The 14,875-nt window shown below is 35.7% G+C and overlaps 1 protein-coding gene across 1 annotated transcript in view; it reads left to right on the forward strand.

The window, feature by feature from the left end:
* usp43a (ubiquitin specific peptidase 43a) overlaps positions 1-14,875 on the forward strand; it is a 95,569-nt gene that overhangs the window by 42,933 nt on the left and 37,761 nt on the right. The window contains exons 4-5 of the mRNA XM_016506829.1: positions 7,805-7,897; positions 12,352-12,487. Of these exons, the coding sequence (XP_016362315.1) occupies positions 7,805-7,897; positions 12,352-12,487 (229 nt within the window). The remainder of the gene's footprint in view (positions 1-7,804; positions 7,898-12,351; positions 12,488-14,875) is intronic.

Raw genomic sequence — 14,875 nt, forward strand, 5'->3', positions numbered from 1 at the left:
TATGCTTTTTCACTTTTTTAATTTTAGTCAGTGTGTAGTGTGTATGTTTGGGCATAAAAAAGATCTAGAAAGTTACAAATCTCAAAGTCTACTCCAAAGGGAGATATTTCGTTTTTTTTCAATCCTTTTTCAAGAACTACAACGAACGGCTCGTTTTGACTACAGCGTTTGTTTTCCGGGTTTTGTGATATCACAAAGCTGCCCATTAGAATATCATTAAAATAATTCCTGCCTACAGAAGTTCGAATGGTTGGGGGGTGGGGTGGGGTGAGGTCGTGGTTAGAACGCTTGGTTGAGTGCATCAGACACGATGACGACGAAGAAGTGCTGCTGTAGCCTCAAGTTTTCCCAAATTGCACTGACTACTCTGAGACATACGGCCCTATAATTCCCGGGATGCGGAAAACACAGACTGGTTCGTAGAGTCCAGTCATAAAAACGGAATTCCTATAGCCTAACGCGGACGGAATATGCCACATTTTGGACGAATAAATCAAAAGTAGATCAGTACACTTGAATCAACTCAGAACAGACTTCTGTGTTTCCTTAGGCTGGTCTCAGTTTGCTGTCTCTGGATTGTGATTAAAAATGGGTAAACCAAGTAGAATTTTTTTTTTTTTTTTACTATGTTGGCCTGGACTTAAGTTGTAGCCTGTTTTGTTTGGGAAAAACCTGTTCAACCTGCTGTGTTGTTGAAAAAGTTGGGTGCTGAGTTGTGAGCTGCCAAGGTCCCTTCACTACAGATCACAGCATGAAGGCTACTGAATGTTTATGTAACGTAAACATTAATGGATGCACTTGTCGATTTTTCCCACCCAAGTAAAATAGATAATGAGAACATTAAAGTATAACAAGTCTTCTTTATACATATGACGTAGCTTCTGAGACAGACATTATATGTTTTTTTTAAAGTAATTTTTCATTGTTTTGAGTTGGATCATTTCACGGTCTCATCCGGTTTAGATAACTGAATTATTATGGTTTGAATATGAATCAGACTCGTTTGATTCTCAAACTCATTGACTCATTGATCTGATTGTAGTAGTAATTTAGTTAACCGCTCACTGGAGAAGATAATTTAGTGTTCTGTAAAAGAAAAAAACATTGTTTTAAGTAAGAGGTAGAACTGTTAATAGGAACAGAATTGCAGATGTGGACAAAGTACACAACTCTATTACTTGAGTGAAAGTACAGATACTGCTCGTCAAGTATTTCTCTATTACAAGTGAAAGTAAAAGAACAGAAGTACTTGCTTTTAAAAGTATATTCCCCTGCCTTTCCAGAAGCCTTGGAATGTAGTGCAAGAGTTGGGATACATGGGTGCTTTTATTGTACCTTTTATTTTTATTCATTCATTTATTTATTTGTTTATTTTTGGAGTTTGACAGCTATTTGAAGTTGTTGAATGGAAAAGATCTATGTCAAAATAATTGAAAAATCCTTTTTTTGTGTCACATGTAAAAAAATAAAATAAAACCACATACAGGTTTGGAATGGCATGAGGGTGACATCATTTGCTAATTTACCATGATTTTCAGCTCCATTCTTGGATCAAAGAGAGTTCAGTACTATTGGGGGTCATTAGCAGGCCCAGACTCAGAATGCTTGTTGTTTAAATTCCATACATGTTCTGCCCCTTGTGTTTGTTTATTACTTCGCCTGAAATTATTATGCTTTCAGCTACTGATAAAACAAAATATAAGTCTATAGACCACATTTAGGCTGGATCATTAGACCTATAGGGCTTATAAAACATTTGCTCCAAAGTAGCTCAATTCACCTTTTCTGTGCCATTTTCTACAATTATAAAGCGTACAGTACAAATACAGGACCTCACAGAGGGATCTAAAAAAGAGAAAGGATTGTACCAATGCATTATATATTATATGAATTGAAGTTAACTGTCAGGGTTTACAATGTACAAATGATTAAAAGGAGAAATAAAAGAACCTCATTGTATTAGATCAAAGCTCTGTCATAGAGCAAAGTGGTTTGACTTTCTTTTGTAAAATTATTGTTTTGTCTTTGATGAGAATAACATTCACTGGCGTAACATTACAGAACAATTTGACAAAATTTGAGGGAAGAGTAACACAGGGATACCGTGGATTGACTCCACCTTAGCCCAACAAACCAATCACGCTCTTCTGACATTTTGACCAGACTAGTTCAAAGACAGTTTTCTCAGTGGACGTCCTTTTAAGTGGCACTGTGATTTACCACAGCTTAACGACACAAGCATGGCATGGGAAAAGAAGCTCCGTACAGGGTGCAAATAGGGTCTGAAAATGTTTTATTTTGTAGGCAGTTTGCAATTTTGCAACCATCTTTAAAACTCTTATTTTTGTGATTTTTTTTTTTCTTTTTTTTTAGAAATAAATACTAAATAAATGTTACATTTAAAATAAACGTATTTATAGTTATTTGTATTTCTCAAAAGAGTTGAACGTTTAAGCTTAATAAAGGAAGTCAACACAACAAAAGTTTAGAAAATGATATTATTATATTATTATATTATTTGTTTGTATTCCCACCAGTTTGCAATTTTGCAACCATCTTTAAAACTCTTATTTGTGTGATTTTTTTTCTTTTCTTTTTTTTTTGAAATAAATACTAAATAAATGTTACATTTAAAATAAACGTATTTATAGTTATTTGTATTTCTCAAAAGAGTTGAACGTTTAAGCTTAATAAAGGAAGTCAACACAACAAAAGTTTAGAAAATGATATTATTATATTATTATATTATTTGTTTGTATTCCCACCATGCTATAGAGAATGTAAAACTGATGTCACGCCGCGTTAAGTTCTGGGAAACTACATTGTACTTTGTTTATCTACCATCCTGGCCATTCTGCTATTAAGTTTAGGGCGGTATTTTGATTTTCTGTCGTGATTGTGAAAAATTTCACCGTTGTATGTCGTTAATGCTGCATCGAGAATTGCAAAAGTAACTCCGATCATCATTCTGCAACTGGACAATGCAGTATATTGTTTTTCACTTTTCTGTGTAAAAACACCAAAGGAATCAGGTCGCAGAGATGACGAGAAGACACCAGATAGTAAATCTATTAATAATGTCACAGATTAAACCCACTGTCTGTCACTCAATAAAAGAATCAAATTGTTGTGTTTTTGAAAGTTTTGATTTTGTTTGGTTTAATAATTAACATTACCTTTGCGAGTATGACTCTCTCACTCGGCTTGTGAATTAGCAGAACTTGAACATTAAAATGCTTCACACAAATAACGCTTAATGTTGCTTAAGGTACCAAGATAGTGATAGAGACAAAATTGTAAAGCATACTATGTGCAGATACACACATAAGCCCAAAATGTGAATGCAACAAGTTTCCTCTCATATAAAGAACGCTTAATGCACTGAGACAGTGATATTAAAATACCACATTCTATTCACACCTAAAAAGCATACTAAATGGATCGACATCTGTCAGCTTGTTGAACAAACATTTTATTTGAATAATCTACCATTTGATGGCTGAAGCAGCAGCAAGCATCCAGCGGGTGACACTGTTTTCACGGTAATCAGATCAACATTGTAAACGAAATTCTACAAATCTTAGGAGAAAAATTTAATTATCATGCGAAGCGATAAAATAGCTTCTCTTCCCTGCAAATGACCCAATGAAGAATGTGAATATTTAACTTCAAGGCAAAAACAAAACAGAAGATAAGCAGGTATCCATATTAATTTCAGCATTTATTGCAGAATGTGATCCTCCCAGAATGGTGGCGGCACCCCAGCATGCAACGCGGCGTGACTTAGCTTCACATTCTCTATAGAAAAGTTCCAAATTATGTTACTTCTCGAGTGTCACAATGTTGTTATATTTCTTTGTAATCCTGTTAAAACATGCTGTAACAAGGTTGTTTTTGTTTTTGCATTTTGTTAATTCTCACATTATCTGTCTAGTTTTGGTTCTTTGGGCCCTATTTTAATGATCTAAGCGCATGGTCTAAAGTGCACGGCGCAGCTGCACTCAGGGCATGTCCGAATCCACCTTTGCTAGTTTAACGACGGGAAAACGGTCGGCGCGCCCGGGTGCATGGTCTAAACGGGTTGTCCCTATTCTCTTAATGAATAATGGGTGTTTTTTGGGCATAACATGCAATAAACCAATCAGAGTCTCATCTCCCATTCCCTTGCACTCGTGCCATGGCGGAATTTGCAAGCGCAAAGACAGAAAGCGTCTCCAGAGAGGAAACGGAGCTGCTTGTGCACAGGCAAATAGGTAGCCTAATTCTGATACATGCAATGACTATCCATTATGACATGTAGGCATTTTTATATTTATGTATGCAAGCGCAAAGACAGAACGCGTCTCCAGAGAGGAAACGGATCTGCTCGTGCGCGAGCAAATAGGTAGCCTAATTCTAATATATGCAATGACTGTCCATTATGACATGTAGGCAATTTTTATATTTATGTACACCGTAATAATAATAAATGTTATTGTTTCATATTTAAAAATGTTTGTTTGTAATAAGCAAAGTGAACGCGCGTTGTGGACCCGCCCAGAGGTGCTTTTTCTACTAACGCGCTCTTTAAATAACAAAAAAAAAATATTGTTTATATGACTTTAGACTTTAGACCAGGTTTGAGTTGGTCTATGGCGCAGTCTATTTTCAGTTCCACAAAATAGCAATGTGCCAACAATGCGCCTGAACACACTTGCGCATTGCGCTGGGTGTATGATAGGGGCCTTTGAGTTCACTTTCACTGCCTATTAGTTCCAGTGTCCTTGGTTTGTGATTGGTTAATTGATTAGTCCTTTTTCCTGTGTATTTATACCCCCTGTTTGGTTCAATTCTTTGTCTGTTCTTCTTGTTAGGTTGGTTAGTGTTGTTCCTGCATTTCTCTTGTTACTAGTTCCAGACTTTTTTTTGTTTTTGTGTAATAAATAAATATATGCTGCTTGCCAATAGCTCCTCACCTCAACTCTGTCCTACTCGTCCAAGCAACTGTGACAGTAATTAAATGATATATGTTTGATAAGTTTATCAAATAGTTCTAAAATTCCAAAAACATTTTATGCAAAAGTATTTGTCCCTTTTTATTATTTTTGTGAAAGTGGTACGGAGTTGATTCTGCCATGGCTCTGTATGGCAAAGTATAAGCCACAAAATTATTCTACCAATTTAATTTCTAATTATGCACAGTTAATGAGCAGCCAATTATTGTCATTGCTGATATAATGTTCACATGCTGTTATTTTCACCCCTCTTCATTATTCATCTACACTCTCCACACTCCCCATACACTCTTTCACCCTAACAAGTGCATCATTTATTTGTATGTGGTGCAAAAATAATCTGTTTAGTATGTGTGGTGGTAGGTGTGCGCTGCTATTTTAAGGGGTCTCCACCGGTTGATATGACAGCTCTGCCGAGTTCACGAGAGACAATTGGACCCCAACATGATGCAATCTCAGCCACATTCCACGTCTGCTGTTCCTTCACTTTCTTTTTCATTTATTCCACTTACAGATGTCTCTTCTATCTTTGTTTCTCACTCCCATCATCCTCTCTGCTTCCGCGTTCATTTTTAAATTTTTTGTTCCCACTGAGATACTGAAATCCTTGCATTCCAGAGCTTCCTGTCTCTGTGAATATGAGAGCGTGTGCGCATCTCTCCTGGTTTGCGAGTTGTCGTCTGCTCTGCAGTAGACATATTTAAATGCTAGAAGGGTCACAGACACTAAAATTTCAGACACTTAAACGGACACTTAAACGGTTGGTCTTCTCGTGATACAAATTCAGAAATTCACAAATTCAGTCAGAGTTGACCAGACTTGAACTTTAAAATGCAGTGAAATGGAACAGAAAGTGTAGTGTGAACTTCCCTTAAAAAGAAAAGTGTTTGTAGATGTGATGATAAAAAGAATTTAAATGAATTATGTACTCGTGAAAATACAGTAAGTCCTAATATCTTCTTAATGCATCTATCTTTTTTTAAGAATGTTTATGGGTTTTCTTTTTTTACATTAATTCAAGACAAGGAGAAAAGGAGCTTGACAAGCAAAATTGTCAGGGAATTTAAGAAAAATATAAAATAGTTTTAGGATTAGCATGATGTGGCAAATAAAAAACAAGACAATAAACCATAGGGAAGCAATTCTTTAATAGGGAATTTATTAAATATAAAGGCCTATGCTGTATCTGCATTAACAACCTCAAGCCAGTTGTGGCAAAAATACTGAAGGATGAGAAGAGAAAGCCCTAAACCTTTACATATTAACGAAAAGCATAGGTCAAATTGTAAGAATGAGAATCAGACTCTCTTTGAAGTTATCATATGAATCTTACAAAAGGTTTTCGAAAATTTAAGCTACACAAATAAAGCATACAGTCATGTAGGCGTGTGCGCATCTCTCCTGGTTTGCGAGTTGTCGTCTGCTCTGCAGGTGAACACGCTGCACCTGCAGAACTCAAATACATTTCCAGTGTTCAGCTGTTGAGTCATGAAGGGAAGCTCTATATTGGGCTCAGAGACAGACGTGCTCAAGCAGTCCCCTCTGTCCACATCATGCAAAACAACTGTGCTTTCCACACATTTATGGGTTTTCTTTTTTTACATTAATTCAAGACAAGGAGAAAAGGAGCTTGACAAGCAAAATTGTCAGGGAATTTAAGAAAAATATAAAATAGTTTTAGGATTAGCATGATGTGGCAAATAAAAAACAAGACAATAAACCATAGGGAAGCAATTCTTTAATAGGGAATTTATTAAATATAAAGGCCTATGCTGTATCTGCATTAACAACCTCAAGCCAGTTGTGGCAAAAATACTGAAGGATGAGAAGAGAAAGCCCTAAACCTTTACATATTAACGAAAAGCATAGGTCAAATTGTAAGAATGAGAATCAGACTCTCTTTGAAGTTATCATATGAATCTTACAAAAGGTTTTCGAAAATTTAAGCTACACAAATAAAGCATACAGTCATGTAGTCTCCTTAGACACACATTTTAATAGAATTGGCTGTACCCTTTCTGTTTTACATGTCTCACAATGTGAGATTCATAAAGAAATAATTTCCTGAATCTGGTGTTAAAGAACTTGACTGGCCTAAAGACCAGACCTGGAACCCACTAAACACAGGATGAATTGGCATGCCAAATCAGAGTCAAACCCCATGACCAAACATACATGACCTCACAGACGCTCTTGGGTCTCAATGGCAGCAAATGCCGACAGCCTTTCCAGAAGATTCAAAGTTGTTTTAGTAGCCATGGGAAGACCAACTCCTTATTAAAGCCAATTTTTTTACTGTAAAAATGAAATATTTGTACTTTTAACTTTTGGCCATGGAGTGTATAAACATTTTACAATAGAAAAATTGCTGATACAGAACATGGGTGACTGCAGGATTTTATTTGAGGGTACACACAGATACAGAACATTTATTTATTTATTTATTTTAGATTTAGCTTAATTGTGCAGGGGCATTTTTGTCCAATTTGCACCCATTCATTTCAGACCCCTGGCCAGGGTTATGTAATTCAGTGAGAGAACAGTCCAAATAAATGCAATCTTGTTCGGCCCGTTCACTGAAAAGGGAGAACTGACTCAAAAGAATGATTAAATCACGGATGATTGGCATTGCTGCTTCAGTCAACACAAATAATAACTCCTTCAAATTTCATGGAAAATGTTTCTCAGGTCAATCAAAGCGCTCCAGGTATGCACAGTGCATATAGCAATACAGCTGCAGGCGCCACTGATACACAGTGCAGTTCATTGGTAGATTCCAGGTAGAATTAAATGTCATTTCTATTTTTCAGGTCATCACTGACGTGCCCTCATTGCCTTAAACAGAGCAACACTTTTGACCCTTTCCTGTGTATTTCACTTCCAATCCCACTGCGACAGACCAGGTATGTTACTTTGTCTTCTGTCTCTATTTCTTTGGAATCTATTAGGACTGTTTGTCTGTATATTTATTTTGATGCGTGTTTGTATATACAGTAAATGTGTGTCTGTGTACCTTTTGCTATTGTGTGTTTAAGTTTGTTTGTGTCCTTGGTCACCCTGAAATACTGCATGTGATGAATGACCAAGTGCACAGCTCTTAACAGAACATTATCTCAATTTTGTTAAATCTCAAAAACTGCCAGTCAGCAAAATCTCTCTGTTGAGACTGTCAACCTGTCAGTAAAAACCGATAATAGAATGAGAGAAATATATAGAGAGAACTATGGCTCATCATGAAGAATTGTAGTAATACTGTCCGAAACATTCAGATTTTCCAGCATGCTCATCTCTGAATCCCTAACTGCCAGATTTCACATTCATTAAATTGAAAAGAGAATGTCTGCACTGAAAGCTTAGGGTCCAAATTTGAAGGTCGTCAGTAAATGTCAGTGAGTGCTAGTTTTAGTGCTAAAACCTGCCATACTTATTGTTATGAATTATTAGAAAGACATCAAATTAAATTAGACAAATGCCATGGACAGACAGTAACAATTCTGTTAGCAGACTAGCACTGCTCACATGCGAGCTGAACTCCTGGGCAAGACTTTAGGGAGCCAATCAGATGTCCTCAGCCTACAGTACCAAAGTGCTGCTGGTCAGAACAGTGCCGCTGGTCATCCTCTGCCAATAGAGATACCAAATACAATAAATGATTAGATCAGTCTCTTTCATTGAGCTGTTGGCTGAAACTCATCAAAACTTTCATGAAATACTTTCTTATTTAAAAAAAAACATTGTCATTTTTGTAAAATAAATTAAATATATAGTTCAGTCATGAAACTCTAGATGGCGCAGTCTGATGGGTTGTTAACGTATTATACGATTATATTCAGATTATATTCAGAGAGTTAAACGACTTGGCACAAGCTGATTGGTTCATGCTGCATATGCAGCCAATGAGCTTACTGCCTTGCATTTATATGGCTGGCTAGCATTCACTTGAGATTCCTGTAGCACGCTTTCAGAGTTTCTCTGAAACCCTCCACCTTCCCCAGCTCCACCTGTATAGATCTGTTACGGGTTATTTTATATGCTATTTGTGCAGCAGCAGTATGTCTTAAATACTCACGGCACCGTATCGCCATATGCACTGGCAGTAGCAAGTTCCTGTACTTGCTTGCAGCAGCAGCAATAATCTACAACTACAGCAATAACCAACAGCAGCAGCAATTCAGCAGCAGGGTAGCAGATCTATTCCGCCAAGACCAAATACGATAACATTGTCATATCCATCACCATTCTAAAATCTTCAGAGAGTTGTCATGATTTAATTCTCATTATTGCAATACAATCTGTACACAATATTTTTTTAATTGAACTATAATTTTTTTGTTCATTTTTGTACAGGCAATATTGCCAAGATGTATACTTACAATTGTATTTTACAAATATAGGCTACTTCACAATTTAAAAGATTATTTCACTCAAAAATGTAAATTGCTGTGACTGAATATTTGAGCCAGACATAACCAGATTAAGCTTGAAAAAGCTATCATTTAATCCAGTTTTGTGAACTGGATCAACCAATGTATTACAATGATCTGATTAAAAATAATGGTTCTTTCACACTTTTTCTCTCATTACTTCTCATCTCTCATTAATGCACTATGGTCTGTTCCTCACAGAAAGTGATCATAATGCTTTAGAAAACTTAAAATATCAACCCAGGCTCATTGGAAAAACGTGCCACTTGTGACATTTCTGCAAAATGGTACTGCATTGCTTCTTGTGTGTTTCACAACACTGAAATATCCAATGAGTGGCACTTAAAATGCTTTCACTTTTATCCGATACAGATGAACATGAATCTGGCATTGTTTCATTATGTTAGTTATTGTATATTGTGGCAGTTCAGAAATTACCCGGGGCACTAAGCGGTTAATGCTATATCATTAAACCTAAAACTGCCCTAAATCTACTGTTAACAAAAGTAAACATGATAAGAAAAACACAAGTTTGAAGCACCCACTCTAGCTTCTACAAATCTTTAAGCTCTTTTATCATGACTTGTTTTTCACTGATGCCTGAGCGCTTCACATCGTAAGTGCAGTGCTGTACCAGGTGAGCTACTGAGCAAGTTTACCATGTCAGAAAAATGATACATATGGAGCTGGTTATGTGATACAAACTTTAAAATGTATCAGTTTACAAATCATAAATGGTAAAAGTGTTTAGAACTTATAATATTGCAAGGAGATGTGCAAAAATGAATCTTTGTTAATCGACAATCTGCCCTTGTAATCATAGTTTTTATAAATAATATAAAAGTCATTGAGTTTTACTGCCATAGTGTTAATGTCAACTGAAAATTGGCCACATTAATAAGTCACTAACTGTTTCATATATGCAATTTTTTCTTATTTCCTTCTTTTGATTTTGGGATGAAACATGATCTGGACATTTCTTTTTGTCAGATTCACCCTATTAGTGCATTCAGCTTTGACATTAATGAATATTATATGTGATTAAGCTCATGTCTGCACAGACATTTGGCATGCAGCAAACTTTTCAAAGTAATTGTACACAAATATGTCTTTGCAAGAAGTATAGCACTTTAACACATCCACATACACTCTGAAAACACAGAATAAGCTGTGTCTGATTGAAAGACCACATATATAAACCCTGTCACATGATTCTCGCCTCTGCGTGCCACCAGAGATAAAATCTAAAAGGATTCAGTTGTCTTCTCACTGGTCCACTCGAGTGAGAGTGTGGTTTTGCATAACTGAGTGCTTTTTTTGGGTCCAGCATTTCACATACGGCTTTCAATAATGCAGCAGAGAAGCATCTGAAAGTCCATTCAAGTCTTTAGAGCCACAGCTGCAGCTGCAGTGAAAAATGCAGCTGCATTGAGGCAATCAGCTGCTGTTCGACTGGCTTGTGTGAGGCCATTTCCAGCCAAACAAAGACAGTTGGAAACAGATCAGCTCTCGATTCTAATATGCATCCACAAGATGCGTGTATTTGGCAGTGTTACTGTCCAGACGTGCTGGTTTTAATCTACAGTACCTTCACAAGCTGTACACACAAACACAGACATATCTACACTGACTCAGTCTGTAGCCCTGTGGCAAAACTGTTACTGACTTTATCACATATTCTTTCATATGCAGTATTGGTAAATAAGCAAAGCAATAAGACAGAAGTGGATGTGTTACAGTGGTTTTAATCATTGTTAAAAGGATGGTCCATTAAAAAAATGAGAAATAATTTTTATCACCTTTGTCATTCCAAACCTGTATTGCTTTCTTCCTTCCGTGGCACACGAAAGAAGATATTTTTAAGAACATTGAGAACCAAAAAACATTGACCTCCACTGGAAAAAAAAAAAGCATGTTCCACAGAAGAAAAGAAAGTCATACTGTTTTGGAATAGCATTACGGTGAGTAAATATTGACAATATTTTATTTTTGGGTGAATTATTTTATGTTGCAGAATAAAGATTTGTGTCTTCTAAAAATCTTATTTCAAGCATTTAACCAAAAACCCATTCAAAAACAAAACAAAACAAAACAAAACAAAACATTGACCTCGGGATTACAGAAACTAAACTGCTAAAATGATAACTTGTTTCTGGGTTTTGGCTCACAAAAAATATGTCCTCACTGTTAAAAGGATGGTCCATTAAAAAAATGAGAAATAATTTTTATCACCTTTATGTCATTCCAAACCTGTATTGCTTTCTTCCTTCCGTGGCACACGAAAGAAGATATTTTTAAGAACATTGAGAACCAAAAAACATTGACCTCCACTGGAAAAAAAAAAGCATGTTCCACAGAAGAAAAGAAAGTCATACTGTTTTGGAATAGCATTACGGTGAGTAAATATTGACAATATTTTATTTTTGGGTGAATTATTTTATGTTGCAGAATAAAGATTTGTGTCTTCTAAAAATCTTATTTCAAGCATTTAACCAAAAACCCATTCAAAAACAAAACAAAACAAAACAAAACAAAACATTGGGTTCGGGATTACAGAAACTAAACTGCTAAAATGATAACTTGTTTCTGGGTTTTGGCTCACAAAAAATATGTCCTCCCTGCAGCTCTCAGTCCACCCTTAGCAATAGATTATGTACTATCTAATGTTAACTGTGTTGAAGTGCTAAGCCGTGGGTTCCCTCTGGAATTTTCTAATGGGTTTTTAGAATGGCAGTTTTCAATTTATGAGTAAAAATGTATGAGTCTGTGGAGTGTGGACACCATTACTTTGAAAATACTTTCCTGTTTTTATTCATAAATCAAAAACACCTAGGAACCCATAATGAATTAGCTAAATTGGCCTACAAATTGGCATCATGACTGAACAGGTGCATTCGATGATGTGCTAAATGTGTATGTCTTCGTTTGTTTAGGGCCCTGAATGTGATTCTGGTGTTCAACACTGAAGGTCAGCGGTTTCTGAGAGTAGGGTTGGCTGTGCCTCTTTTTGGGTCTATCTCAACAATCAGGGCCATGGTAGCAGAGGAGGGCAAGATCTCTCCAGACCAGGTAAGACCCAATGTCTGTCATCTCATTTTGTCTCTCTCTCCCTCTCTCTGTCATATTTTCCTATTCCTGAACTTAATTGTGTGCAATACACACTCACTCCTTTATTGTATTGTAATGCACATGCACACCTTACATAATCTTGCCAAAGAAGAATTCTTCTTGCATACATCTTCCAGGCTCACAGATAGTAATAGCGAACATATTCATACTCCATTAAACTGCCTTCTCTGTATACACTCCATCTGTTGTTTAATGGAAACTTCCCAGACTTACTCAGCCAGGGCTCAAGGTGTTATTGTGCTGCAAGATACACATTTTTAATGCCACTGCTATAATCCTTACAACATTTATTAATTTACATATTCACTCTCTGAAACCTGGTGCACATTGAGTTTGGCTTTTGTTGGGTTCAACATTTCATATGTCATGGCTTTTTTAGTAATGATGATTTTACCATGATTTTATCAATACAGTAGATTAAAGAGTTAGTTCATCCAAACATGAAAACTCTCTTTTTTTTTCCTCACTTCTGTTCATCTTCAGAATGCAAATTTCATTTATTGTCACAAATTAAGCATGCACATTTGAGCTTATGTTTACCATATTTGATGGTCTTGTGGGTTTGGAGCAAGGGTGAATAAATGCTACCAGAATGTTATTTTTTGGGGTGAACCAGCCTTTAAAATGCTTGTGACTGAAATATTAGAAGAGGGACTTAAATATCTTTATAATTAACTTCATTTGTAGCAGTAAAATTAACTTTAGGTTGCTCTAGAAAATGAGCAGTCCGCACATTCCCTCTTCTGTCAAGTGATGACAGACTTCAGACAGATTATTTATTTTCTTGTCCAAGAGGAACATTATTATTAGGGAAAGAGTTTTTTTGAGATTGTTTGGAACCATTTCAGTTTCATTTGTCAATGCGGATGCCAGAACATGACTTAAATTATCAATACTATCAATCATGACAAAAATTTATATTTTACAGTCTGACATTAATAACCGCTGATGTTGTACAACATGATCATTCTTCTCTCATTCACACCAAAATCTCTATTCCCACTTCAACATTGTTTTGTATTATTAATTATTATTATTATTATTGTGAGATGACAGTATTTTTGGTAAAGTAAATAGACCCTTTTTATTTTTATTGCACTATAGCAATGCACTCAAAATTAAAGTGTATAACCAATTGATGCTATTTTTGTTTCCATAATGCAGTGTGCAGGTTTACATTCCATGTCTGACAAGGCAGTTGTATTTATAGCACATTTCATACACTATGGTAATTTAGTGTGTACATATACAGGATAAATAAAAAAGAAAAATAAAGCGTAGGTTCATTTTTAAAATAATAACATTTTGTAGATTAGTTTGCTAAAATCTTTTTCATGCTTTTTGAGAAGCCATCAATCCATTTTAAATACCCATGTCAAAACAGAGAACCACAATTATACAGAAACTGAATAATTTATCAGTGTATTCAAGTGTTTTAATTTATCTGCTTGACTAATTTAATGCATTCAAATTATACACATAAAATTTGTTACCTGAGGATGGATGAGGATATTATGCATCTGGTAAGGAATAGATGGCCAGATGCTATTACTGCAAGGTAAAAACCCTGTTACCATCTTTTTTTAAAGGTTCTCTCTTATCCAGCTCTCAGTGTCTCTATGAAAGGGGCTAACCAACTACCAAGAAATTCTGACATTCATGGGGTTTTATTGGTCACACTTTATTTTAAGGTCCAATTATCACCATTATCAAACCATTAACTATGACTTTTGCCTCAAACTCCTAATTTGCTGTGTATTAATAGTTAGTAAAGAAGTTGTAAAGTTTAGGTATTGGGTAGGATTAGGGATGTAGAATATGGTCATGCACAATGTGTGCTTTATAATCACTAATAAACAGCCAATATGTTAATAATAGGCATGCTAATAAGCAACTAGTTAATAGTGAGAATTGGTCCCTATACTAAAGTGTTACCTTTTTTTCAACTTTTTACTCTACTAATAATTGTATAAGAAAAAGTGTATTTAGATTTCATTTAGACTAATTTACTAATTACTAGTTACTAATCTTTTACACAGTAATGTGTTGATCTCTTCAGCTCTGTCAGTAATAGGCCTACTGTGGAGAGGCTTACAGGATGCTATGGCTGTTTCAAAGCCGCCCCAAACAATATGAGTGGGCAGAAACATCAGCACAGGGCACAACCTTCCTCAGAGATTAAAGGGGTCATATGATGTTGCTAAAAAGAACATTATTTTGTGTATTTGGTGTAATTAAATGTGTTCATGCGGTTTAAAGTAAAAAAAAACCACATTATTTTCCACATACTGTACATTATTGTTTCTCCTCTATGCCCCGCCTTTTTGA

The sequence above is a fragment of the Sinocyclocheilus anshuiensis genome, unplaced genomic scaffold, assembly GCF_001515605.1.
Source record: "Sinocyclocheilus anshuiensis isolate Anshui unplaced genomic scaffold, SAMN03320099.WGS_v1.1 scaffold1477, whole genome shotgun sequence".
NCBI classification, from domain to species: domain Eukaryota; kingdom Metazoa; phylum Chordata; class Actinopteri; order Cypriniformes; family Cyprinidae; genus Sinocyclocheilus; species Sinocyclocheilus anshuiensis.